The sequence below is a fragment of the Lethenteron reissneri genome, chromosome 49 (assembly GCF_015708825.2).
Source record: "Lethenteron reissneri isolate LAM-NWPU_2019-01 chromosome 49, ASM1570882v1, whole genome shotgun sequence".
NCBI lineage: Eukaryota > Metazoa > Chordata > Hyperoartia > Petromyzontiformes > Petromyzontidae > Lethenteron > Lethenteron reissneri.
Genome location: NC_083827.1, coordinates 3,022,244 through 3,049,358, shown reverse-complemented (window position 1 = coordinate 3,049,358; position 27,115 = coordinate 3,022,244). Strand labels below are relative to the sequence as shown.

The 27,115-nt window shown below is 47.8% G+C and overlaps 2 protein-coding genes across 4 annotated transcripts in view; both read right to left on the bottom strand.

Moving 5' to 3' along the window:
- LOC133354960 (protein Jumonji-like) overlaps positions 1-10,285 on the bottom strand; it is a 35,849-nt gene extending 25,564 nt beyond the window's left edge. For 2 of the 3 annotated variants that reach the window (XR_009756652.1, XM_061572198.1), the window contains exons 1-3: positions 9,861-10,285; positions 6,075-6,282; positions 3,569-3,740 (exon numbers count right to left, since the gene is read on the bottom strand). Coding sequence is in view for 2 of the 3 variants with exons in the window: in XM_061572198.1 (XP_061428182.1) it covers positions 3,569-3,740; positions 6,075-6,128 (226 nt within the window). In the remaining variant the exon portion in view is untranslated. Of the gene's footprint in view, positions 1-3,568; positions 3,741-6,074; positions 6,283-8,585; positions 8,832-9,860 lie in introns of those variants that run through there. The other variant, XM_061572199.1, reaches the window with a different exon arrangement.
- A 6,270-nt stretch (positions 10,286-16,555) lies between these two features.
- The window catches only part of LOC133354888 (neural-cadherin-like), a 76,151-nt gene continuing 65,591 nt past the window's right edge, over positions 16,556-27,115 (bottom strand). The window contains 6 exon segments of the mRNA XM_061572040.1: positions 16,556-18,478; positions 20,333-20,475; positions 23,767-24,113; positions 25,266-25,479; positions 25,913-26,231; positions 26,661-26,839. Of these exon segments, the coding sequence (XP_061428024.1) occupies positions 17,462-18,478; positions 20,333-20,475; positions 23,767-24,113; positions 25,266-25,479; positions 25,913-26,231; positions 26,661-26,839 (2,219 nt within the window). The 3' untranslated portion in view covers positions 16,556-17,461.

Below are 27,115 nucleotides of genomic sequence, written 5' to 3'. Positions count from 1 at the left end.
CATCTGAAAAATACAATTAAGCAGAGATAGGAAATTGGTATTGTGAGTGACATTTATATTGTATCGTGAAAAATGATATCGCGCCAAACCGAGAATGAAACGCAGAGGAGTGGAGGGGCTGGGGGAGGGGGTGAAAACGTGCTGAATGGATTAGAGGTATCTCATTGTGGGGAGGAGAGGGGTGGGGGGTGAGCTGGCAAGAGGGGGGGGGGGTGAGCTGGCACGAGGGAGGGGCGATTGCACACGCAGGTGGAGAGCGCAAACAAAGGCAAAGATTCTCCACATAGCCTGAACAGACTGTTGGATAAAGTGGTGTTAGCGCACCTATGAAGGCTGGCACCGCCCATCAGTCACACTCACCCACCCCCACATGCCTTCATTATTACAGTTCTGCACTCACATTGTTATGAAAATAGCCTAGGAATTCCCGAATTAAGTGGAAGCTAGCTTAACCGACTGGCTTGCCACCTTATTCATAGGTGTGCACATTATTTACTATGCTTGACTTTAAAATTTTAAATGTATATAAATCACAGCCCTATACCAATCCACTACTGGATGAAGGCCTTCGGACGGCATCGGCATGCCAGTCAAGGCGGATGTTTAAACACACTTCTCCACGCTGGTTAGAAGTGGCCCAAGACTGGTTCAGATATCAAACGCCACTGATGTTAGCCGGGGCCAGCAGTCGAACTCGGGCACAGAGCGCGGTACGATAACCACTGTACCACCGCTCCCCACCTTTTATACAATGAATGCATGTTATGCAAGTTAGAAAATGTTTGTAAACTGATATACAACTGTGAAGAGAATGGGATTAAGAACAGCTTCACTCTCAATTGTCAGCTGAGCAGGTGTGGGGCTAGAGTGTACGCAGATTTGGTGCGATCATTAAATTACATGCTAACTGAATGCAAAGCCACAGATTGGGAAAAAATGTAACACTTTTAACAAGACTTAAAATTCATTTCTGAATACACGGCACATTACGAATCATCGATTAAAAATACATCGTTGGTTTGCATTTTTCTGCCCTCTTTCCCCAACTTCATCACAATTCTGTTCGAGGGATCACATCACGAGATGAAGAATCAAATCGGAATGCTCAGAGCAGTGCAATGGCCCACAGAAGCAAATACCACCGAGTTACCTCAGAAAATTCTTCAGTGACCTCTGCTTCACACAAGCACGGCGAGGCTCTGTTTTACTCACACTGCCAGAGGGTAATGTCCGTTGCATGATAGGTCAAACAAATATTATTTAAGTCAAGAGCTGGAATACAGCCAAATTAAGTGCCGAATCAAAACTCCACCACGATTTTGAGTTGTAATAACTCATTTAATGATGATTTGGGAGGGTGGGGGATGGGAAGAGGTGAATCGCTGGATGCCTAGAGGATATAAAGGGTGGATTCCAGCTTAATCCCTGATAACACCAACATTCCAAGGTTTCAACTAGAGGGGTGAACAGGGATGAAATGTGGAATGAGGACCTAAAAGGCACCCTACGTGCCTGGGGGTCGTCGCCGGGCATGGAGTGAGGCTTGCCACATGAAGAACGTGCACCGTACAGAGCGTATGTCACCTGCTGCGGTGGATATTTGAAAAGAAGATCCAAAACAAAATGTATTCTTCTCCACTTCCTTTATAATCAAGGTGGAAACCGGTAGCAGGCTATGGGCACTTTCTGTCGACTTTAGCGTCAGACTCCACAGGAAGTGAATTACTATACTTGGTTGTCTAATTATGGGGATCGTGAACTGTTAAGCGTCCAGCATGGGACTTTAAGCAATTTCTAATTTGAAGCCGACCCGACTCTGTGAATGCAAAAGATCAGCCATAATTTTTGGTGAACCAAAAATATATTATATCTGTGTATATAGACTCGAATATATATGCAACATTTAATATTTCTAGCCCCTTTCGCAATATTGGAGTGGTGCAGTGGCGCAGTCATTAGCGCAGTGCACTATGAACTCAGAGACCTCAGTTTGAGTCCAAACCCACAGTCTAACGTGAATTGTGAGCAATATCTGAAAGGGTCTCGTCACCCGCCCACCCATTCATCAACCCTCACTCAGCAGTGTACAGTGGCGTCAAAGAACCCCCATAACTGACACGACACAAGGAGGCTTTCATCTAACACCGGAGTTAAAAAGAGCTGTGGATTGAATTATAATTATATCACTACAAATTACATTATTTACCCCTACAGTGAGTAGCGATCGCATACTTACTTGTCTTAGATGTGGATGTTTTACATTTGCAAAGCGAATTGTTAATCAAGCTACAGCTGTGCCCTCATCCATATTCGCTTACACCCGCCCGTGATCACGAGACTGCCGCGACAAATAACAACGAGCCAATGGAATTCACAAGCAGGTGCCTTCTGAACATTGCCAATGGGCCTTAAATTCAGCATTGGTATGCGATGAGTCTGGTAGGTCCAATGCCAATTAATTTTGACGTTCTTTCATGTTGGCAATTCATCCACCATATCCAGTACTTTGAAGGGTTGGTGGACTACACAGAGGCCATTGTGAGTTGCAAGCCTGCTAAACCTGCTCTGCTGCGAGGTGGCTGAGATATGGCAAGAAAGAAATTAGGCTCATGATGACCCATCTGTATGGAATTTTGAGTGTTATCCACAAGTATTCATGACTTTCCTCTCACATGCAAAATGCTAATTAATAGCAGTGGCCAAACGTTCTTAATGTAGGACCGTCTTAATAACCCTCTTTACTGTTTGTTTATAAAGTCTTTGTCGAGGCCACATGAATATAACACGAGAACCTAGACGGATGCGATCGCCATCTCCCATCACACTCAACTACCCCAAACATGTAATCGTGTTGGATGGATAGGAAGCATTTGACAGTGTGGAATGGGCCTTCCTTTTTGCAGCCTCTCAAAATCTGTCACACACAGCTAACAGACAAATTCTGTTTATCGAGCATCTAAAGCAACCAATATGGCACACAATGAAGTGGCGTGGCCAGTACAACACCTGACTGACTGTCTACCCATTTGTCATTCAGTGACAATTTAGGCCGAATAAAAACAAGGGCGGCTCGGAACCAGTTCTGACATCACTAGCCACTGATGTTAGTCATTGCCGGGAATCAAACCCAGCTGGCAGGATTCATAGCACACTGCACCAACCACTACAACAACGCTCCCCACAGACACATTAACACACACGGCACATGTGGGCGCATCAGCTTACAAGAAGAGTCAATTATGAGCTAAAACAGAATGTGGCAGGCGAGCGTTGTAGATGTAATCAGTAAGAGGAGCCTGCGATGGGTGGGGTGCGTGTGTGTAGGATGGAGGAGAGGGTAGAGAGAGTGACATGAGAAATCGGACTCTGCAGGGAATGGGAATGAAGATTTAAAACAAACGAGTTAAATTACTTTACGGGTATGTTGAACTATTTTCGCAGCGTACGTAGTCAACCGTGCTACTCGGAATGAATAGTCACGGTAGGGAGATACTGTAAACCGACTTACAGTAGGAGATCACACTGTGGGGCCCTGGAAAACGGGACATTTTAAGGAAAAGAGACTCACACTTCACGTCCAAAGCACCACCAATGCCATCGTCATCGGCACAGCTGCCACCAATGTCAGCGACCGCCGGGCTCGCCGATGGCTTCTTGGAGGCCCTGTGGTCCTTCAGAGAGAGGTGCAGGGCCCTCTGTACATAGCGCTCCTCCCACCATGGGATGCCATTGTTGTAGTCCTGCGGGTGACGGTGTGGCAGAGGGTGGCAGAGGGTGGCAGAGGGCGGCAGGGAAAACGTAACTTCAGCATGGGTCCCACATTTGGGTTTCTCACAAAATAAACCTAGCGTTTGCCGGTGGGCCAAGTGACATCGTTTCAAGTATGCATCTGTTATGAATCACATTGCCTCGTGACGTCATAACGTCCGTACGAGCGAGCGCTCACCTGTTGCAAGCAATAAATTCTTCAAATTACTCGCAAATAGGAACAGCCAAGTGAAAACGAAAACAAAACAATTAAACACAATAAACAGACGAGTGAGGTTCAATGGCAAAAAGCATTGGCACTGAAATCTTATGATCTCAGCATTCGGTTTGTCCTCGAAGATTGAGAGGGAACAACATTAATTGTAAGAGAAACCAAGTAGTTTTGAGTGTGTGAACACATGCCGATTACACGTAAATGTCTGTCTGACAATACTTAAACAGCTGGTCAGTGCATGCTGGTGGAAGTCGGCTCCAGGACCAGTTCAGGTAACACTTGCCACTGATGTTCGCCATTGACAGGATTCAAACCCATCTGGCAACCCCCAAAAACCAGCCCACTATGCAGAGATATTCAATCAAGCAGTGGACTGACAAAGGGCTGAAGATGTTTTATTATAATTATATATACAGCAATGTTACCTTTAGGCTAATGGCACGAAAAGCACAGGCCACACAAGACCGACAAGACAAAAACGAAACAATACATACAAGACAAAAAAAACAATCAACTCTTTTAATTAAATGGGTGTGACCCAGAATACTAACAATTCATCAAGATGCTTAGGCTAATGACACGAAAAGCACAGGCCACACAAGACCGACAAGACAAAAACGAAACAATACATACAAGACAAAAAAAAACAATCAACTCTTTTAATTAAATGGGTGTGACCCAGAATACTAACAATTCATCAAGATGCGGGGAGCTGTGTGGCAGGAGTGCATTTTAACATGCCTTAACAAAAGCAACTTAAGCCTGTGGATTTCTCAGGCTTTGGTTGAGGTACGACCGCAAAAGCTCCGTTTAATGAGATTCGTCACAGTCAGTCGCTGCCTGCAACTCTCTGCTCGCGTCCCATCGGCGATTCATGACCATCATGAAAACTAAGACTGAACATTTGATAATAGTTACAGATCCCGAAGCGGATGCATGCAGAATTTGTGTGCTCAGCTCAACGTCCTTGATTTCAACAACTGACACGTTATCCCTTTCCGCAAGGGAGACGTAGGATGTGCTTTTACGTACACTTATCGGTTTATATTATGAACTTAGTGATGTTTATCGTTGGGTTTCAACATGACACTGCCACAATAAGACCAACCACGTCACTCAGTCATTATAATCACCTTTGCCTCTCCTATGCACAGGCCTTTGAGGCTGAGTTATCCTAGTGGAGGCCCAAGGCAGGTTCAGATGCAACGTGCCACTGAAGTTGTACATGGCCAGGAACGTACGAGGTCGTCGACAACGCAGTGCCATGCACAAACTCCTGCCCCGCTACTCCCCACACGACGAAAATTTCACCACTAAGCATAGCTGACATCATCGCTGGTGCTTGTGTTCGGCGAGCCACATCATGGGCAGACACCCAACATGTAATTGGAGCACAGACCGCAAACTACTGCACTACCACTCGACACACACAAAGACAAAGCAGCTTCCACTATATATCCACACAAAACGTTGGAGTTAGCGAGCACCTACTGAGGCCTCCCCAAAGCTCTTGTGTACATACACACTGCACCAGGTACTCATTTAAGGCCGAGTTTTCCTAGAGGTCATCCGAGATGGTGTAGAAACCACACGCCACTGCTGTTAAAATTAAACCAGAGTCACTGTGATTCTAGTGCTTGACGCAAAACACTACATACACAAAGACATTCGAATATAGCCAGACTGTTGTTTTTAGTGAGGGATGGCACAGTGTATGTGTGGGTGGTGTGGATGGCCGCCTTTGTCTCCTCAGTGCTGTTTACACACTGCAACAGGTGCTCATTTAAGGCCGAGTTGAGCTGGAAGACACCCAAGACTGGTTCAGACATCACTAGACACCGATATTAGCCGTGGCCAAGAATCAAACTCAGGCCACCAGTGTCAGAGTGCAGCACATGAACCATTAACGCCACCACTCCCCACACCGAATGTGTACGGTACATCAAGGCAAAGTTACCCTTTATACCATTATAGACTTGCAGTAAGCGCTTTTATAAAGCACCTACTAAGGCGAGCAGAGCGCGACAGGGGGGTGGGTGTGACCAGCACAACATACAAACATGAAAGAATTGTGTTATAAAAGTTGGCCAACCCGTTGCTTCTGTATTCTGTTACGCTTCGGTCTCTCGGCCCTCTGATGGTTCATCCTCCGGTCGTAGACAGCCTCCTGAGCCCTGCCCTCTCCTCTGCGGTGATGAACCTGGGGCTGGGTTTTTCTTGAGCTTGCGAGTTGGGTTGTTGACCAGTCCTTTCCAGTTGTTGTTGTTTTATGTCACAATACGCACATCGCCATGTCAGACCTACAAATGACAACATCGGTATTCAAATTAAAGATGCAGGAAATTGCAAACTCACTTGTTGCTGTTCTCGGAAGCTAGCAAGGTTTCAGCTTGGATAGTTCATAAAAGGGTGATGACCATGCATAAAACAAGTGTTGCAGGCTGCTGCAGGCTACATTATTAGGAGTGTTGTACTGTACTATACTCTTTGCGTTCTTTTGTATATCCAGTGTTGGATAAAAGCCTTCCCACACTGTGTCAGCCATGAGAATTGTTTGACCATACTTCGCCACGCTGGTCAGTAGGACTTCGTGAAAGGGGAGGGCCAAGACAGGGTCAGAAGTCCCTCGCAACTGATGCTAGCAATGGCTGGGAATCCAACTCAGGTGGCCGCAGTGCTATAAACACTCTGCCACAACATATATCTGTGAAATAGAACTCAGGTAGTGGTTGCATGCCTGTGACTCACCGCTTTGGAAGCAGGGGTTGGCAGACCACAGATTTGTGACACTCCAAACTCACTGGGCTGCAAGGAGGCCAGGATATGGCAGTACAGTAAGCGGTTTCTGAACCCATCAGTGCAAACGTTTTAGTCTCAATACAGGCAAGATCTCCCAGTTCTCCGGTTTTCTTCCATATTAAAACCACTCATTGAAACGCAAATCGGCCAAAAACATTCAAATGGAGCAGGACCCTCCTGAAAAGAGTCCTGAGACACAGCGAGGCTTTCCTGTATAAATTACAGAATGCAGGGCATGCACACTCAACACATGCACAGGCTTTACTTTTCATTTGTTCTTAACTATGCATTAATTTTCCTGTCTGGGCAATTGAGGTGGCCAGAAAATGACAGTAGATGAATTATTGAAACTGTGCGTGCAACACCCCTTGTAAGGGATGGTGGGTTTTCTCGCACATTAATCCATTCATTCGTTTCAGGGAACCGGGGAAAAGTCCCACTAGTCAGTGAGGCTTTCCTGTGCAAAATTATATGATTGTTGTTATGATTATTATAATTCAGTGTTACAATGGTGATGTAAAATTTGTACACAACGCCAACGTGCCTCCTTCCATGCTGTATTTGACTAATTATACAAACATTATCGGCTATCAGAATCAGAATATGCATTTATACTGGAGGAATCCGATGGGCTATTAAGTTATTTTTCATATATTTGCAGCAAGGGCAGATCAGAACTATGATCTGTCCAATGCTGGATTAAAGCTTCAAGGTGCGATCACCCACACAGCACCCGCAAATTAGTTCATTTAATCGTTCCATCTCCTCTGTGGAAGGTACTTTCAGGGAAAACCACACTACTTCTATTTACTTAAATCACCTTCAATCCCAATCAAGTTCACCTTTGATGTTTATACTTCTATTTAGTATGGAAAAATAAGGTTCAATACGAACTTAAAACGTATGTTATTGTAGTATGTAGCATCGATTATATTTTTATTTAAACTAAGTGCTGCATTATCAAAAAGTCCCTATTTAAACTATACTACAAAGTACACTCAATAACAAACCAACACAACTAATTTACCTGTAACATGATAAGTATATTGTACAAACAATGACTCAATAACCACAGAAAGCAATATCAAAGAGCACACAAGGCATCATTTTCGAATAATAAGAGTTCTTTGAAGACAAATATTTGTAATCAACATATAAAAAGCAGGCCATGCAAATAGAAGTCGGTATGAAGACCCAGTAAAATTAGATGACTTTGAAGTTGTTTTAACAATTAAATTAGGTAAAATCATGTATTTTCAATGCACACACTTTGATTTGCACTGAAAAGTAGAAAATAAATTATTTTGACCACAGAAAATGTAGTAAATCTAAAGGAAATCACCCACTTGTATTCAACACGTCAAATATTATTTATTCTGGGGTCGAAATAATGTATTTTCTACTTTTGAGGACAAATCAAAGTGTGTATAATTAAAAACTTTTTCTAATCCAATTTATTTTAATGTTAATCTTGTACAAAATAATTTGTATATGTGCATATTCATTATAAGATCTCAATCCAGACACTAACATTAGTTTCATGATTGCCTGGATAATTATAATATATTTGAAATAGTGCAATACAATTTTAAGTGGAAAAGGCCCAGGATCGGCGGTACCTGAACCGGTTCTTTAAATTAAATCTTGAATTGTCACGCGACACGAGTTTCTGTACCCAGTTTCATCTCGTTAGTCTTCGTAGATCCGAACATATTAAGCGTCAACAATTTGAAAGAATATAATCCAGACAGCAGGGCAAGTTAAATAAAGTGTAATAATTAAAAGCAGCCAGGCCCCAAATTACCAAGGACTGGGGAACGATCTGCGCTGTGGGTGGTGTCACGGTGGGTCAGCGTAGTCGGCCTCACTCGAAACGTTGTCGTACGTGGATGTTAAAAGGGAGTCGTGGAAACTCTTAAGCCACCGGCGAGGAGGGAGGAGCCTTATTGGTCAGAATTTGATCACATTAGCCACGTATACATAATAATGTGTACATTTGTAAGCGTGAAAATCTTGCTGGGTGGTGATGGGTTTAGGCATAAATCTACTAAGTGGCGCGACCCAAAAACAAATCCGGATAAATGTTAAAAACTGTAAAATAAATTAATTTTCATAAAAAGTTGCCTCTAAATATAATTATAATTGAACAATGTGGCCCTATATAGTCTCCGTCTCTCCACATACACGAAATAAAAGTATTTAATACAACCAATCATTGTGGGAAGTGCATAATTTCATCAGATTCGATTCAAAACAAGAACAACTCGGGACCAGTTTCGCCACGCAGTGTCTCATCAGCAGTGACGCTTGCTTGAACAAGTGTTGATGCAACTAAGCGATGTTACAGATAAGGGATACTAGTTACGTTGTGGGCCCTCTCAGTAATATTGTGTTCACTACCACGACTGTAAGTAACACGTTAAACCGATTGTCAGCATTCGTTTCACATTCATCAACGTTCACTTGAAACTAATGACGCACGCGGCTTTAGCGCATGTGCACATCAGCCCTTTCGTCAATCCACTGCTGGATGATTGAGGCGCTCACCCACGTGGCAGTCGTGGATGTTACAGAATTTGACCATACTTAACCACGCTGGTAACGTCTGGAGGGGGGGGGGGGGGTTGTGGCGCATAGGAGTACAGTGCAACCGTGGATTTCGCTGCACAGCCAACGCAGCCGTGCAAAGCATCTCCACTTTAACTACACATTACATTGCCACACGCAATAAAACATTACTTCGGCTGGCTTGGTGCCGTCTGATCAAACAGCGCAACACGAGAAACCCAGAGCGCAACATTGTTAATTATCTCCATCACGAGGCCTCCTTTGCTAGCCAGTATCAGTGTTGTTTTGTGTTTGCATTTGACTGCAAGTATCGTGGTTAATGTAAACGTGGCTCCTTGCAAAAGGTGTCAGTTTTGTTGCCATAAAAAAGGGGGTGAAAAGCCCTCGTTAGTAAAACAAAATCATCTCGCAAACCCCTCGGCGGCACGACGAGACGAGACGCAACGACAAAAGCAGCGGGCGACGTCGCGACATCGCCTAGCGGGAGGACGGAGAAGACAACAGCGGGAACCTGTGGCGGAGCGGCGTCTCTCGGCTCTCCTCGTCCTCCTCCTCGTCGTCGTCGTCGAATGAATCGCCGAGCGGAGGCGAGAGGCTCATCTCACCACCCTCGCTCAGCGGGGCTCCCTCACGGCGCGGCCGCCTCACGCCACTGAAGATGGCCGCTCCGTGTCGGCGGCTGAGGGACGTGGGGAGGGAGAAGGGGGGAGGTGGCGGTGTAGCGAGGGCGATCCCCTCACGCACGATAACTTCCCGCCACCTCGGCGCAGCGTAACATCTTTGCCCACAGTCGAGCCAAGCCAAGCGTGAGTGCAGTTGTTACTCTTCACCGAGCAATTTGTATTAGCGCCGCCGCCGCCGGTGCCGCATCGCGCGCTGTGTGTGCGCCACACGCGCTGCCGCTACGCAACGCTCCGCTCGCCGCGGGAAATTTGTTGTGGGTGGGCGGGGCTTGGTGTGAGTGGGCGGGGCTTAGAGGGTTTAAAGGGGCGGGGTTTTGTTGGGGTGGGCGGGGCTTGTCGGCAGGGATTGGGGGAGGGTTGTGTTGGGGGGCGGAGCTTGGTGTAGGTGGGCGGGGCTTAGTTGGGGTGGGCGGGGCTTGTCGGCAGGGATTGGGGGAGGGTTGTGTTGGGGGCGGGGCTTGGTGTGGGTGGGCGGGGCGTGGGGGGTTTAAAGGGGAGGGGTTTCGTTGGAGTGGGCGGGGCTTGTCGGCAGGGATTGGGGGAGGGTTGTGTTGGGGAGGGGCGGAGCTTAATTATGGGCGTGGCTTGGTCGCGGTGGGCGGGGCTTAGTTGGGGTAAGCGGGGCTTATCGGCAGAGATTGGGGAGGGTTGTGTTGGGGAGGGGCGGAGCTTAATTATGGGCGTGGCTTGGTCGCGGTGGGCGGGGCTTAGTGTGGGTGGGCGGGGCTTATCGGCAGGGATTGAGGAAGGGTTGTGTTGGGATGGGCGGAGCTTAATGATGGGCGGGGCTTGGTCGCAATGGGCGGGGCTTAGTTGGGGTAGGCGGGGCTTGTCGGCAGAGATTGGGGGAGGGTTGTGTTGGGGAGGGGCGGAGCTTAATTATGGGCGTGGCTTGGTCGCGGTGGGCGGGGCTTGGTGTGGGTAAGCGGGGCTTAATTATGGGCGTGGCTTGGTCGCGGTGGGCGGGGCTTGGTGCGGGTGGGCGGGGCTGTGCGGTTGAGGGGCGGGGTTTAGTTTGCAGGCGAGATGTTTAGTGGTTGTTTGGTGGCTGAACTGGATGGTTTATTTCGGCATAAGTCGAAGTCACCGGGGAATACCTTCTCATTCTCATTGTCGAGAGGCAGCTGGTTGCACCAAAGAAACCTGGTTACTACGTCAGAAACAAAACATGAACAAAACCATCAGCGCTTTGAGATCCTTGATGAAAATCGCTTTATAAATGGAATTATTATTTTCAACTAACAACATGTTAACGTGGTCACGTTTACAAGTTTTGATAGTGGTGGTGATGCTGATGCTGTACTCTTAGTTCTTTCGATAAAGTCACGTAGGTAAAAAATGAAATTAAAATTAATTAAAATAAAATAAAAAATCAGGTAGGTCACTTGATGCAGCAAATCTGGCTGTGACGGTCCCACCTGATGACGGAGACTTGTGTTGCCTCCGAAACGTCGTGATTTTTTTATTTTTATTAATTTTAATTTCATTTTTTACCTACGTGACTTTACCGAAAGAACTAAGAGTATGAATCCTTGCAGTCACGAAAGCTTCAAATCTAGAATGCTGATGCTGCTTTGGCAGTGGTGCACAAGCACAATTAACAAAGTAAGCATCAACACGTTCGCTAAGAGCAACACTGTGTGGCCTTGAAAATAAAATACATTATACAATAGGCGACGTTTCAGGCAATAGCCCTTGTTCATAGCGCGTATAAATGGGCCACAGAGATAGCGTGGATACTGCACTGAAAACCACTTCAGTTTTTAACTTGGCATATGATGTTTCCTTTTCATAGTTATCTATTCATAGCTTCATGTTCAAATGCCATTTTTTGTTAACTGTTCACCAAGAAGGGCAATTGCCCAAAACGTCGGCTATTATAGATATTTCGATGTAAAGCTTTCGTGACTGCAGGGATTCATCTTCTTGGTTCTTTCGGTAAAGTCACGTAGAAGGGAAGTAATAAAATAATAAAAATAAAACATAATAAAACAATTCTCACGACGTTTCGGCCACAACGCAAGCAGCCGTCCTGCTTGCGTTGTGGCCGAAAACGTCGTGAGAATTGTTTTATTATGTTTTATTTTTATTATTTTATTACTTCCCTATTATAGATATCTTTTTCCTTTTAAGGCCACAAATGTGTTGCATTTTTTATATTGTAGGGCGGAGCTTGATTGAGATTGGCGTGGGCTGAGGGTGATTCGATAATCGCGACTCCATGTCACGATTAAAATAATCGATTCTTTACATCTGACGTCGACGCAAGGTATCGTTAACTGTCGTCGTCTGCGCTCGTTGATTGGTGGAGTAGCAACAACTGCACGTGGCCAGTAGACCTCGACAATAGGATTTCATTAATTCGCTCCTGAACATATATCCATACGCAATAGAATGGCGATATTATCTTTCACGATACGATAATACTTCGCTCGATACGTATCCCAATAATAGCAATAACAGCAATTTAACTTTGTAATGGTGATTCAGATTTTAGTTTTATTCGTCTGTATTTTGCGCTTTGCTGTACAGATAAAGATGAGCTCAACATTCTTCAACCGCAGTTCACTCAACATGAGCCTCGAAATGAAATGTTTATACTGGTAGGAACCTCCTAGTTCCATCAGCCCACAGGGGATTATTGTGTCCGTCCGTCGTGCATCAAAAAATGGGAGGGGTGGGGCTGGGTGGAGAGGGGGGGGGCTGGGTGGGGGGTGGGGCTGGGTGGGGAGGGGCTGGTCACCCCGTGGTGTCCTTATAAAACTCAACATATTTGCGGAATACACCACGCCGCCGTTGACCCTGGCCATTGACCGAGCAACCCAACGTTCCTACCAGCTCCCTCCGCAGGAGGAATGTGTTCATTGTCACAATCCGGATAGAGCACGTGCTCTCAGTTATACCGGAGATCATTGAATGAACGAGAAACAGCATCACATCACATGACCACCGTACCATCGATGGCATCGAAACCGGCCTCCCCACACTCACCTCCTCCCAGCCTCCTTTTGCAACCTAGACGGAGCATCGTGGTGAAGTATGGTCAAACATTTCCCGTACATTCCATGGTGTGCAAAGGTCATCGTCCAAAAGTTTCTTGAGAAAGTGTTCTAAATTGTAACATACAAGACGTAAAGAGCATTTCACGTTGAAAACATTCAACTGTTTTGAGAAATATTGAAGAGAAAATGAATTCCATTCAATATTTTTCCACAAGAGTCATTTATATCCTCCATGTACATGTACAGCCTTTTTAATCCACCGCTGGATGATGGCCTTCCCACGCCGTGTGGGCCATGTTGAGTTTGTGACCTTAATTCTAGATTTGAAGCTTTCGTGACTGCAAGGATTCATACTCGTAGTTCTTTCGGTAAAGTCACGTAGGTAAAAAATGAAATTAAAATTAATAAAAAGAAAACAATAAAATCACGTTTCGGAGGCAACACAAGTCTCCGTCATCAGGTGGGACCGTCACAGCCAGATTGTATTGTTTCATTTTTTATTAATTTTAATTTCATTTGTGACCTTACTTCACCACGCTGGTCATTACTAATTGGTAAGAGCAGGGAGCATAGACGTGAAGGGAATAGTACCTTGCAATGCATTTCGCTGCACTGCCCTATAATGGTACCACAAAGGAGCCGTCCATAAATTACGTCACGCACCTAGGGGGGGTGGGGTCATACATTTGTGACGATGTGTGACGAGGGGGGGGGTGAGAAATGTGACGTCACATCAAAATGCGCAACTTTAAATAAATATAGACAACACGTTCTACTTAATTAAATAGACTTTTTAATAATCAAATTCTCCGAGAACATCAGAGTTCAGCGCCACATTATAATGACAATAGTTGAAAGAGATTTGAAGCATGTTTTATTGGGGGGGGGGGGCAGAGCTTTGTGACGTCATATTTGAGGGTGGGTCTGACTTTTTGTGACGCCGTGTGACGAAGGGGGGGGGGGGGTAAAAAATCGTCAAAAATCGCGTGACGTCATTTATGGACGGCCCCAAATCCTATGACACCCTGTGTGTGCATGGTGGTTATCCATCCAAGCATCATGCAGGCTCAAAGCTACTTAATTGGATGTTGAATGCGTTCACAAAATCACAAAAAGCAGGGTAGTTACAAATGCACGTTTATTCTCATCAGCCACAAGGTATAAAAAAGAAACAACATTTCTCCTACAAATTCATACAATTGTTTTAACTAAGCTTCACCTTTCTCCAAGTGTTTACGTTACCCTGCACGCATTTAACTTTCATCGCAGTGCAAAATTGTTAGTCCCCATATTCAATGAAATCTACGTTAGATGCTCGTTCGGGGAACGTACGCAAGTTACAGACATCACGTTGACTGTGAAGAACAGTGGCTTGGGCAGTACGCGTCGGGGCGAGAAAGGACGATGGCAACCGGTGGTCGAGACTAACGACAGAGTGCCAGTCAAAGGAGTGAACATGGGCAATTCACCACGGGCATGGAACAATTAAGTCAGCTTGCATGCAGGAGCTCGATAGTTGCACCGCAGGGCTGTGAGAGATGCTCACAGATTCAGGACTGATCAAGGGTAATTAATGTTAGATTCATGGTTGCACGTACAACGTCGCAGGAAAAATGTAACGGTATCTGAAAAAGATTGGATTTGCTGGATATCAATTCCTTCACTCTTGTTTACCGATCTAAATCCCATCAACATAGAATAATACAATAGGACAAAAAGGCATTGTCAGCTTACATAGGAGATTATGGGTTATCAAATAAATAATAAATACAACTATTTTACCTTTTCACATGAAAAAAATTAGATCTATCAGCCTATTGGCCTTTAGGTCAAATATTCTCCAACAGTACTTGTTTCATCAGCTAAACACTGCTCCGGTGTTGAACTTATTAGTCTCATCAGCAGAGTCTGGACTGTTAAAGCGATATTGTTTGGATGCAGATGCTCTATGGAACAGCCCTTTGATACCACTGTGTGGAACAGACAGACGCATGTCTAAGTAGTAGGTTTTTACCCTTTTAAACTGGTACAAAACTGACACCTTTATTCAAGGCATCATGTTTGCAATAACAACAACACAAGTAGTCAAAAAAGCAAACAAAAAGAAGCAACTCTGATAATGACAACTTCAAGGACAGTGCATATTACTTCAAGGACAGTGCATATTATTATCATTATCAGAGTTTCTTCTTTTTGTTTGCTTTTTTGACTACTTGTGTTGTTGTTATTGCAAACATGATGCCTTGAATAAAGGTGTCAGTTTTGTACCAGTTTAAAAGGGTAAAAACCTAGTACTATATTTTGCCACTGGTAAAAGAGATCTCATAGAGACGCATGTCTGTTGAATATCTTGATAATCACCATCATTATTATCACGAGTGATCGTCTCTCCATTGCCTCCCAAAGCCGTGTCCATCCCTCGCGCTCCTGCAACGCCACGATCCATCTCACTCTCACACACGAGTTGATTCCATCGCTCCATCTCCGCGGTGGTTCTCCTCTCGAATGCGTTAATGTGTATTTACTGAAACTCTGTTATTAATTCATCCAGTCGAAAATTGTATGGAAAAACTGGAACCCTGCCATAGCAGAGATAAACACTGATTTGGTCTGAATAATAACAACAGTGAGTGAAGCCGCTTGCCCGATAAGCGATGTACATTAGTCAGGAATTCAAACTCAGAACCCGAGACTGTAAATCCGAATTGTAATTTAAAATACAATTGTCAATAACACGTCGCCTTAAAATATAAATATAATAGATGACATTTTAGGCATTGGCCATTCTTGAAAGTCCAAAATGTCACTTATTGTGTAACGCCTATTAAAAATGTTCCTTTTAAGGCCACAGTCTTATTGACGAATGTATTGAGTTAAATTTTTTGCACCACTGCCAACGTAGTATCACCATATAATTAGTAATTTGAAATGTCTGAGGTCTATTTGTGTTGCAGAGGTAAACAACTTTAATTAAATTATATAAGCTAATACAACTTAAACCGTTATGCATATTAGGTTATCTTCCGTAAGTGCTGAGGTATTTCTTGGCGAATATTTCACCAACCCGCACTGACCAGTGTGGTGAAGTATGGTCAATCACCTCCCACAAAATACACTCCACGGAGAGGCCTTCATCCAGCAGTGGATTAGCAAAGGCTTACTCACTATTATCGTCATATTACTGTTACATGCATGAGGACAGAGGCGTGAAATTGGATGAGAAATTATTGCTGAACTGCATGAAGTTTTTGGCACAAGAATGACCGAAGACACAAGCAACATATTCATCAACATACTCTTAGGTTTTTTCGGTAAAGTCACGTAGGAAAAAAGAAATACGATTAATTAAAAATAATACTAGAAATAACAATATAAAGGAAAGTAAGAAATGTATATTATTATATATTTATTATCATTATTTATTTTTACCTACGTGACTTTACCGAAAAAACCTAAGATTATGAATCCTTGCAGTCACGAAAGCTTCAAATCTAGATTCATCGACGTGTGGGGGGGGGGGGGGGGGGGCTCTGAGGGTCTTGTAATGGCCATGTCAGAGCAAATTAGGGTGCCGCGGTGGCGAGGTGTTAATTGCGTAGCCTGGCATGCAGGAGGGAGTGGGTTAGATCCCGACCCTGACGCCTGCTGTATATTTGAAGTTTCTATGTTCTCCCCGTGGTCACTTGGATCTTTCACCAAGGTATTTCTGTTTTCCCTCCACATTGAGCAACACGTGTTTAGATTATTTGGCTGCTCTATATGTCCACGTGATGATAAGCCACGCCGTTGAAGCAATCATTTGTGGCGAGGTCGCTTCTGAAGAAGAGCTGCATAGCTCAGTGGATCTTTCCTGGTAAAAATACAAATAGTACGTAGTTCAATTAGCCAGCACTGCCGAGACACCCATGACGGAAACGTGACTTAATTAGTGCTAAAAAAAATACTAAACAAAATTAACAAGTGAAACGGACGCGCACGAACGAACGGACGCCGCTCAAGTTTTCTCCGTGACGGCATCCACCACCCACACCAACCGCGCTCCATCTCCCCTCGTGCCGTCCTCCCCCCCGAGGACAGCCCCCCTGTGCCCCCCACTCGTGGAATGCAAAGCGAGACCCCGGCACCCACGAACACCGTCACAGCCGCCACCGCCGCCACCTCCACCACAATCCAACTCCTCCTCTCCCCACTCGCCGGACGTGATGGTGCTGAGGCTGCCGGCCGGCGTGCCGCCGCCTTCCACGGCGTACACCCGGGGCGGCGGGTCGTCCGGCTGGTTCTCGGCGCGGGCCATGATCCGAGCCAAATAATGGCTGTAGTCCGGCGGGGGCGGCCGCTGGGCTTTGAAGGCCGGTGGGGCCGGGCGGCCCGAAGCGGCCGTGCGGCCACCACGTAAACCGCCGCTGCCGCCGCCGCTACTGCCACCGCTACCACTGCTGCCACTGACACTGCCGCAACCGCTGCCACCGTAACCAAGCAGAACTGTCGAAGACGGAGATTCGGGGGTTACGATGCGAGCGGCGTTGGACGCTGCGGCCTCCGACGCCGGGGCGCCAGGTATGGGGAAGCGCGGAGGATTTCCAGATAACGTTTCTCCGATCGGCAGGAAGTGCGCTCCTGCCTTCTCCTCCACCATGGGCTGGCAGGCCAAGGTCAAATCCAATACCGTAGCCCGGGAGTGACACGATAGGCTTGCGAGATTCCGCGTTCCTACACAGCTCGAGGCTCTCGTGCATTTCCACATTTCCGCCGTATTGTTTTGGATCCTTACTGTGTGCTTCTTGATTAGTGCTGTGTAGTTCTGGATTCCTGCTGTACAATGCAATATTCTTGTTATGCACTTCTTCATTTCTGCCGTACGGTTCCAGGTTCCTACTGTGCAATTCCTGATTCTGGGTGTAAAATTCCGGATTCCTGTTGAACGATTCCAGATTCCTACTTTGCGTGTCCGGATTTTTACCGTGCAATTCCTGATTTCCGCCGTACAGTTCTGAATTCCTGCTGTAAAATGCCATATGTTTGTTGTGTGCTTCGTGATTCATGCCGTACGGTTCCATATTCCTACTGTGCAATTCCTGATTCTGGCTATAAAGTTCTGGGTTCTTGTTGTACGATTCCGGATTTTGACTTTGCAGATCCGAATTCTTGCCGTGCAATTCCTGATTTCCACCGTACGGTTCCGTGTTCTTGTTGTGCGTTTCCGGATTTCCACTCGGCTCGCCGTTCTGCGTCGTTCCGGACGAGCGGGCTGCGTAACCCGATCCGGGGCGACCGCGGATGACGGAGAAGTACGCGTCGGAGCGGCAGGGGAGCGCGGGGCCCTCGGGGTCCCCGTCGCACGGCGACGATGACGGCGAGAAGCGAGGGGGGCCCTCACCGTCCGCCGCAGGCCGAGACTCAAGGCCCTGCAGCGGCCTCTGCAGCTCAGCCATGCTGAACAAGTTCTGGTGAATGCAGCGAGTCAAGCAGTCAAGTTTCATCACCGTCATGGCCATTGTCAGTCACGGTCCATCCACTGCTGGATGGACATCCTCTCGGATAGGTTCCATTTGCTTGGTTTCATTTAGTCATTTACAATTGCATAAAATAAACTTTTTTTTATTTTACCAGGTAAGGTCCAATTAACTATTTGCTCTTTTTCAGAAGCGACCTGGCCACAAATGATCGCTTAACGAAGTGGCTTATTATGTGGAAATAGACACCTCATACTCTAAATGCACACTGATTCTAAATGTGGAAGGAAAATCCAAATAACCCAGACAAAAATCCACACGATCACAGGGAGAACATGTTAACTCCAAATATGCAGGCATCATGGTCGGGATTGAACCCACGATCTCCTGGTTACTAGATGAGGTAGCTAACATCTCGCCACCGTGATAGTCCTTTGTCAAACCACTGCTGAACCTTCAAACTGTGAGTCAAGCAAGAGCGTGTTTATGGCCTACTCTTCCAAACTGGCAAGACGTCTTTGGAGAGGTGGTAAACACCCACACTCGAGAATTGCTGATCGACTTACCATGCCATACCCATTTATCCTGCTGGATAGAGGCGAGGCAAATTCAAGAATCTTGCACCATTTTTTCATCTACTGCTCCAGCAGATGGAATTGTCCTGGCGACCTCTGGATTTCTCATCTAGTGTAGTAACCATTAAGCCACGTCACCATCGTACGCCCCAGTACTACAGTGTTCATAATCGAAAGAGCAGTTCAGTGGGTTCAAGTGATCAGTTGAATAAAAGCAAGCCAGAATGTTGTCAAGGAGCATAAACCATCACGCGAACTCTGGTCACGCTCGCAGTAGCGGCTTTTGGTTGGCCATCGACCAAAGACGGTGATCACTGCATCGCGCGGCGCTTTCAGATGCGCTTCTGCGGTCGTCTGGAACGCTCTTCCTTCCGATATTAAGAAGCCTTTGGAGCTACGCACTTTTAAATAATCTAGATTGAAAACTCATTTGTTTGGAACTGCTTTTTGTGCATCGTTTGTTGTCTTTCTCCCGCATCTCCGATTAGCACGGTTGGCTACGCACGGCGCGAAAGAAGTTCAACATACAGATTGATATTTTAATTGTAGGAATCCGATGAGCTATGAAGCTCCTTCACAGACGTGTATCAGGGGCGGGTCAGAACGTTAGAACAACCAACAATGCAAACACAATCGGAGTGCACAGTATAGGAAAGGTCAACAAATCACTTAAAACAAATATACAAATAAAACTAAACAATATATTTTTATTTTACCAGGTAAGGCCCACTGAGCTATTGAGTGTCTTTTTTCAGAAGCGACCTGGCCACAAATGATAGCTCAACGAAGTGGCGTATCACGTGGACATTTATTGCTGCAAAGTCATCGAAATAATCTCAACGCACGTTTCTACATACAATACATATACACACTACGTACGCACACTACATACACACACTACGTACGCACACTACATACACACATTACACACACACACTACGTACGCACACTACGTATACAAACTACGTACACACACTACGTACACACACTGCGTACACACACTACGTACACACACTACATACACACACTGCATACACGCACTACATACACACTACATACACACACACTACGTACACACACTACATACACACACTACACACACACACGACATACACACCCTACACACACACTACCCACACACTACATACACTACACACACTACACACAACCACCCACACACGACACACACTACACACACACACTACACACACACTACACACACTACACACCACACACACACCACACACACACTACATGCAGTGCAGTTCACCTGGTCATCCTCTCCTCCGCCCTCCTCGTTGTAAGAGACGACGTTCTCGCGCACGTCTCCAACGCTGCTCCCCCGCGCCCGTGAGTGCTGCGGTCCACGCTTGCTCCGCGCCCGTACCCAGCAGGCGAGGATGGACAAAACCACTACAAGAAAACAGAGGTGGGGGGGGGGGGGGGGTGCGGTAGACCGATGGAATGAGGCAGAAGGGAAGGTGGTGTTATTACCAAATCAGTACGTACACAATAAGTTATGTCAGAATTCACATAGCGTGCTTCAGGCAATATGTGTACGGCATGTTCCTTAGAGGTTTATGAGAGCACGTGGAAGTTTATTCTACTGCATATGAACGAGGGAAAGATGTTTACAGATAACGGTTGAACGCGGGTTGATTTGAACGATGATTTATCAATTGATATTCAACCAATGAAAGCTGTTGAATAAAAGCTCTGGTACCGCCGAGTGCTGAATCATTTAAGTCGGTTACTCAATGAACTTTTCATCTTTCTCAACTCAATTTCCGCGACGAAGAGGTATGTTTTGACCTGCCATTTGAGGGTTTGCAAGATTAGCAGTCGAACTATTGCAGCACGTGTACAGCCCTTTTGTAAATCCACTGCTGGATGAGGGCCTCACCGCACCGTGAAGGGATATTTGAGCATACTTCCCCACGCTGCTCAGTACGGGGTTGGTGAAAGCGAGGACCATAGACGTTCGGCAAAGTGCAGTACAACAACGGAGCTTAGCTTCTGAGACCTGAAGCGCATGGTTGTGACTTCCTTGCGATTTAGGAAATTCACCAAAATACCGATTGGTTTGAATTGGGAATTGCCGATGATAAATTCCAGAGAAATGTTCCGGCTTGTCAAAATAACTTGGCGGATCGTCTTGAAGCGGGCAAATCAACGTCCGTTTAAAACGTACGCACAGACAATTGTGAAAGAAAAAAACCCGCTCGCTAGTTTATTTAAAAAAAATACATAATCACACCAACATGCATTACTATCCCGTTACTAATATCCAAACACTGCAATAATATTGCCACGGTTCGATGGCAGTAGCGTAAGAACGCTGGCTGAGAGCAGTTTACCAACAAAAATGTTTAGGGGGCGTTCTGATGTGTTGTTGGGGTCGAGTCGCGTGTCATTCGGCACAATGTCCGACGTTTCGCTCCACGTGCTGGGGGCTTCTTCAGGATCTGGAGTCTATTCTCCGTGAAGAAGCTCCCAGCACGGGGAGCGAAACGTCGGACATCGTGCCGAACGACACGCGGCACAACCCGAAAACGCATCGCAGAGGGATACAACGGGAAGAGGAACACCCACGCAGTAGTGATAGATAATTTCTAACCAGTGGTGGAAATTCCACATTCACCTGGATTATAGTAAGTCAGTCTCTCCATCAGGATGATCTCTGTAGACTTCCCCCAAAGTGGTAGTTATCTTATGGGCCCTTTGATAAGTCAGTCCCCGACCAGGAATTTAACTCACATCCTTTCAATTTTGAGTCAAGCACGCTGCCACCGAGCCTTATGAACGAGAGAAAAATGGTAAAGGTGCAGCCCTGCAATTGCTTGCTCACACCATTGGCAGAAGGGTCTCCACTGGATGGAGCTGGATAGCATTTGGTCTCCTCTTTCACTCTGACCAGACATCCCAGAAGAGAGGAGGCGGGAGTATCCACACTTTACCCCGCCGCATGTGACCTGCCCATCGACCGCCGAGACAATTGTTTCAGCTGCCGTGCCAGGAGATCGAATTGGACTCGGACGACCTCTGCGGCAGCACGTTTCTACGCAGCGTGGGTCCCGACAATCCCAGGGCCAGCATCACGAAGTGAGCACGAGGCCACAACATTTTAGATGGGCGGCAAAAAGAAAATCTCGATTTTTTTTTCCCCCTCCGCTCAAGCTTCACGGGAGACGCAGGGGACGGACCTTCCCAAAGCCACCGGCCAAAGCGGGACGCTTGGTCGCCTGAACTCTGACGCTCGCGCGCGCGCTCACACAGCGAAATGGCAGACGCACAAAACCGGACAAAACTGAAATGACAAGACGACACCGTCGACAGTCGTACACAAGGCCTTACTTGAGAAACGCGGGCGAGGCTGCCCACGCGCGCGAAACGAAATGAAACGTGTCGCCGCTCGCAAACGACGCGACTTTGGGAGAAACAGAAAGAGACGGACAGTCGTAAAGCGATGGAAACACACAATCCCGCACAACAGAGGCGACACGATACACGAAGCAAGCGAACGACACACGAAGCGCACGATGGGTTACAGACATCACGACGGAGGCGAAGGCGCAGAAGGTGAGAATTTTAACAACCAGTTCACGGGCGATCGAATGAGCAAACCAAATCGCTCTCGAAACCATTCTTGTTATTGTTGACATTGTTCTGGTGATGTTGCTGCATTGGCAGTGGTGCACAAGCACAGGTGACAGGAAAAAAGACACGTTCACTAAAAACACTGTGGCCCGAAGATAAGGCGACGTTTCGGGCGATGGCCCTTCTTCATAGCACGTGTGTTATGAAGAAGGGGCATTGCCCGAAACGTCGCCTTATTATTTAAAAGGCCACGCAGTGTTACCGGCGAAGGTGTTGAGTTGTTTTCTTATCATTGTTGTCCACAAAAAGTAATAAAAACTAAAGACAAGCTTAACAACGCCGACACCTCAACCAGTTATTCATGAACCCCACGCAGAATGTGCCCTATTTCAACCAATATAATGGACACAATACTGTACATACAACAAATCCAGAGAGAGCCTTACAGATAAAAGGGCCAGTGCTGTTGCCAGTGCCTACTAAGGCTGGCACGGCACAGGAGCGTGGCAAGGCCAGCACCGTGCCTGGCCACCTGTATCTCCCTTATGCCGATGTCCATACACACATATCATCCACTTAATTAAGGCCGAGTAAACCTAGGGAAGCCCCTAGACGGGTTCAGATAGCCCTTGCCAATGAAGTTGTACATTGGCAGCAAGTGAACTCATCCAATAATTTCACCACTAGAGGTGACATGACCGCGTTGCTTGTGCCAGGCTAGGTGCACTTTGAGGCCATACGTAAAAGCAGCAGCCTCCGTCCTGTACTAAGCGGCGGCGACGTCGGTACGACCCTCCGCAGACTCATGTCCATGTGCAGGCCGGCGCTGCGTATGCACCTCGTGCTGCGTAGGGGCAGCTGCCATCAGGGAGTCTCCCCAGCAGGACAAAGAGACGGTTGAGCTGAGTTGCGATGCTAGAGGCGCTTTGAGCCGCTGAGGCATCTAAGCCAGCACCCTTCAAATGCAAATCGTTATCCTTCTCGCGCCGGGTTAGGTGCACTTTGAGGCCACGCGTGTGCGACGTGCACATGCGCTCATGCGCTCACGCGAGCCGCAAATCGCAGCGTTCGTGTTTTGTTGCTGTTGCTTGTTTCGTCATCCGATACCTATGATGCCGAAAGCGCCCACGGCGCACACGCACGCCGCGACCACGGCCAGGATCGTTGGGCCTCCCTCGGCCGCGCCCGCCGCCAGCAGCACGCCGGCCACGGGTGCCTCGCAGCGGCGGCCGGCAAAGCCGTGGCGGCAGCGGCAGGAGAAGGCCGTGGGCGTCTCGGGGAGGCAGGTGCCGCCGTTCCGGCACGGAGGCGACGCAGCGCGGGAGCACGGATCCGGGACGCAGATTCCGGGGGAGCTGGCGGACGAGGAGGGCGGCGGCGGCGGCGGGGCCCGTGCGGCGGTGATGGGATCGCTCGCATTAGCGGGCGGCAGGAGCATCTGTCCCACGGGGCACCTGTGTTGGACGAGTATGGGTGGAGAATTGAGAGGGAAAGGGTAAGGATATATTCTTAGTCCGCTTGTTTCCCCATGAGAGGTTCGCTGAGTCTCATTGGGAGGCGAGGAATGTTTACCAATTAACCCTTTCCTCTTCCGAGACGTCTGCAAGTCGCAGGGTGGGCTCCTATTCACCGCTGAATCTCAGAACACGCAAGCGGCTCCGCGTTCATTTTATTTAGAGGTGCCGTAGCGCCGCTGCTTTTAAAGACATCTTACTCACCACTGAAAACGGTAGCGACACGACCGCACTCTACGATAGCTGGCGCCAAACTGTGCCACACTCCCCCCCGCATGGCCTTTGATTTCCGATTCCCTTCCGATGGCGTCCGTGAAAGGGTGAAGTAGTTTGCGACCACTTTAGCTGGCCCCCTCCCTTCATTACCAGCCCGCACCGACCAGCGGAGTGAAGTCAAATAACCCCCAACGTCACGTGCAGGCCCTCATCTAGACAGCAGATTGACAAAGGACTGTAGAATATTATTATTATTAGGCCTTTCCAAAGAGGAAGAGGTGGGGGGTGGAGGTGATTGCACCCCTCGTCCTCCCTGACCCTGGGCTCAAAACACCCACAATTCGTATGTTATTGATACACATAGCAGGGAAAAACATTCAGTTCTGCTCTTGCGTTTAGCAGCAATGTTGAGGTCTGCTGGCCGTGACGAGAGGGCTTTAGTCCGTGTGGTTTGGCTGTTCCTGCTCCAATGAAGGAGTGCAGACTTCAGGTGTTTCTCTATACGGTCCATAGTTGAGGTTGTGTGGCCACAATCGTAATACCGTGGCTGGTCTTTAATGTATCCCTATGTCTATATGGGTCTCTATGGGTCTTTACGTGTCTCCATGGGTTTACTGTATGGTCCATAGTTTGGATTGCTTGGCCACGACCACACGTGTGGCTTGATGTGTGCGTTGGCCTGCTGTTGATGTGCTCATGCGGTTGATGGTTCCACCGCCAGTGTGGCGCGTGGAGGAGGGATTTCAAAGCCAGGAAGCACGATCTTTGGGTCTCGAATTAATGTTTATCAATGCAGCGCTCTTGTTTAAAAAGCTTGATATTTCGGGACTATGTTCGAGGGCCCACCCCCCCCCCCCCCTCCAGAATGATTGCCACCTGCACTGATGCAGGTGCCACAGGTCGACGCAGAGGAATGGTGGGCGGCACGGCCGGCTGCTGCAGGAGTCAGAGACACAGCCGGCGCTGATGCCACGGGCGGCCGAGATGCGGGGGACTGGGGAGGAGACGGGGGCCCTGGACCCCGACGCGAGGGATGGAGCGGCATCCAGCAACAGGGGGAGCCCGTTAAAGCGGACATCCCGCACGCAGCCTGCAACGTGCGCTCACAAACGCACGCACCCCACAACAACAACAACAAATATGAGGAGTATTAAGTCACTCCAGGCGCATCAACGTAGGCATTTGCACCACCTCCCCCATGCAATACTAAGACAGATCATTTTTGAGATTTTAAAAGACTACTTGGGGCAAGTGCTCTTTGCGAGCACTTATGAAGGCCGGCACGACAAACGAGAGGGTGGGTGGGTGGCCGGTACTACGCCTGGCCACCTTTGACTTCCCAATGCTGGTGTTTACACACCGCACCGGGTACTGACTTAAGACTGAGTCGACCTCGGGAAGGCCCAGGAGCGGTTCAGGTAATCGTCGTCACAGAAAACACAGGCCCCCCGCATACGTACTCTCAAGAGCTTGACTGGTTCGGATAATCTTCACGTGTACATGTGCACGTGCGCGTAACGTACCGTTGAAGCTCGTGGGGTTCCCGTAAGGCCCAATGCCTCCTAGGAGCAGGCCGGCCGGGTCCAGCTGGAGCTCAGTGTGGACGCCGCCGCCGCCGCGGCCGCGTCTCCTGGTGTTGGTGCGGTTTTCCCGGCGCCGCCCGCCCGTATCCACGCGCAGCGTCACCTCCGCCCCGTGCCGCCACAGCTGCAGCAAGTGCCACCGCCCGTCCGAGACGAGGCCCGCTCCCCCGGGGTCCGTCAGGGTCAGCCGAGACTCCACGACGCCGGCGCCGCCGGCGGCAGGCAGAGCGAGGCGAGCGCAGGCGCGGCCATCGCACACCTACACGGGACGCATTGTCGTCAGCATCGAGATGAAGGGCTCCATTGCCACACTCGATAACCCAGTTTGACCGCAAGCAGAGTAATTCTGGATTTGAAGCCAGGATCTTCCAGGTAGCAGCTAAACAATTTGAACTCTTGATATCATATAACTGAGATCCTTAAAAGAGACTTCTGATTCATGTAAAAAAAAAACTTCTATATATAATTTTTTTTACAGAGCTGAAATTTTGCTCAATTAATCTGATGGGTTTTTTTGCAACCATTGGTGACCTTTGTCAGACCACCATCCGGTTTAATCACCGGCGTCTAAAACCAAAATTCAAACTCAGAATGTCGGTCGTGCCGGTCCCGTGTCTCCGACAGGGCCCCCGACCCTCCGAGCTACCGGGGCCTCACCGAGTGGGAGTGTTTCGCGCGCGCATCTCACCGCGAGCGAGACGTAGTGCGAGCGGTCCGGCGAGCACGCCGAGAGGACGTGAGCGTCGCGTGCGCGCGTGCGCAGCAGCAGCTGGAGGTGCGTCCATCGCAACGACGGCAGCGGCGCCACGGAGTCGGACAGCAGGAACCGGGCAGTGCCCCCCACACCCACCGTGAACGGCTCCAGCACTGTGGGCGGTGAGGTGAACGATGCAACCGGTGAACAACGCCGCGGTGGTAAGATGTTAACTCCCTCGCCTGGTACGCAGGAGGTTGTGGGTTCGATCCCGACTTTGTGTCTCTTTCACTGTGGCCGCGTGGATTTTTCTCTGTCTCCTCCCGTTTTCTCTCCACATTTATACGCGTTTAGCGTATTTGGCTACTTTACATTTCCACGTGATAAGCCACTTCGTTGAGCTATAATTTGTGGCCAGGTGGCTTCTGAAAGAGAGCTATGTAGCTCAG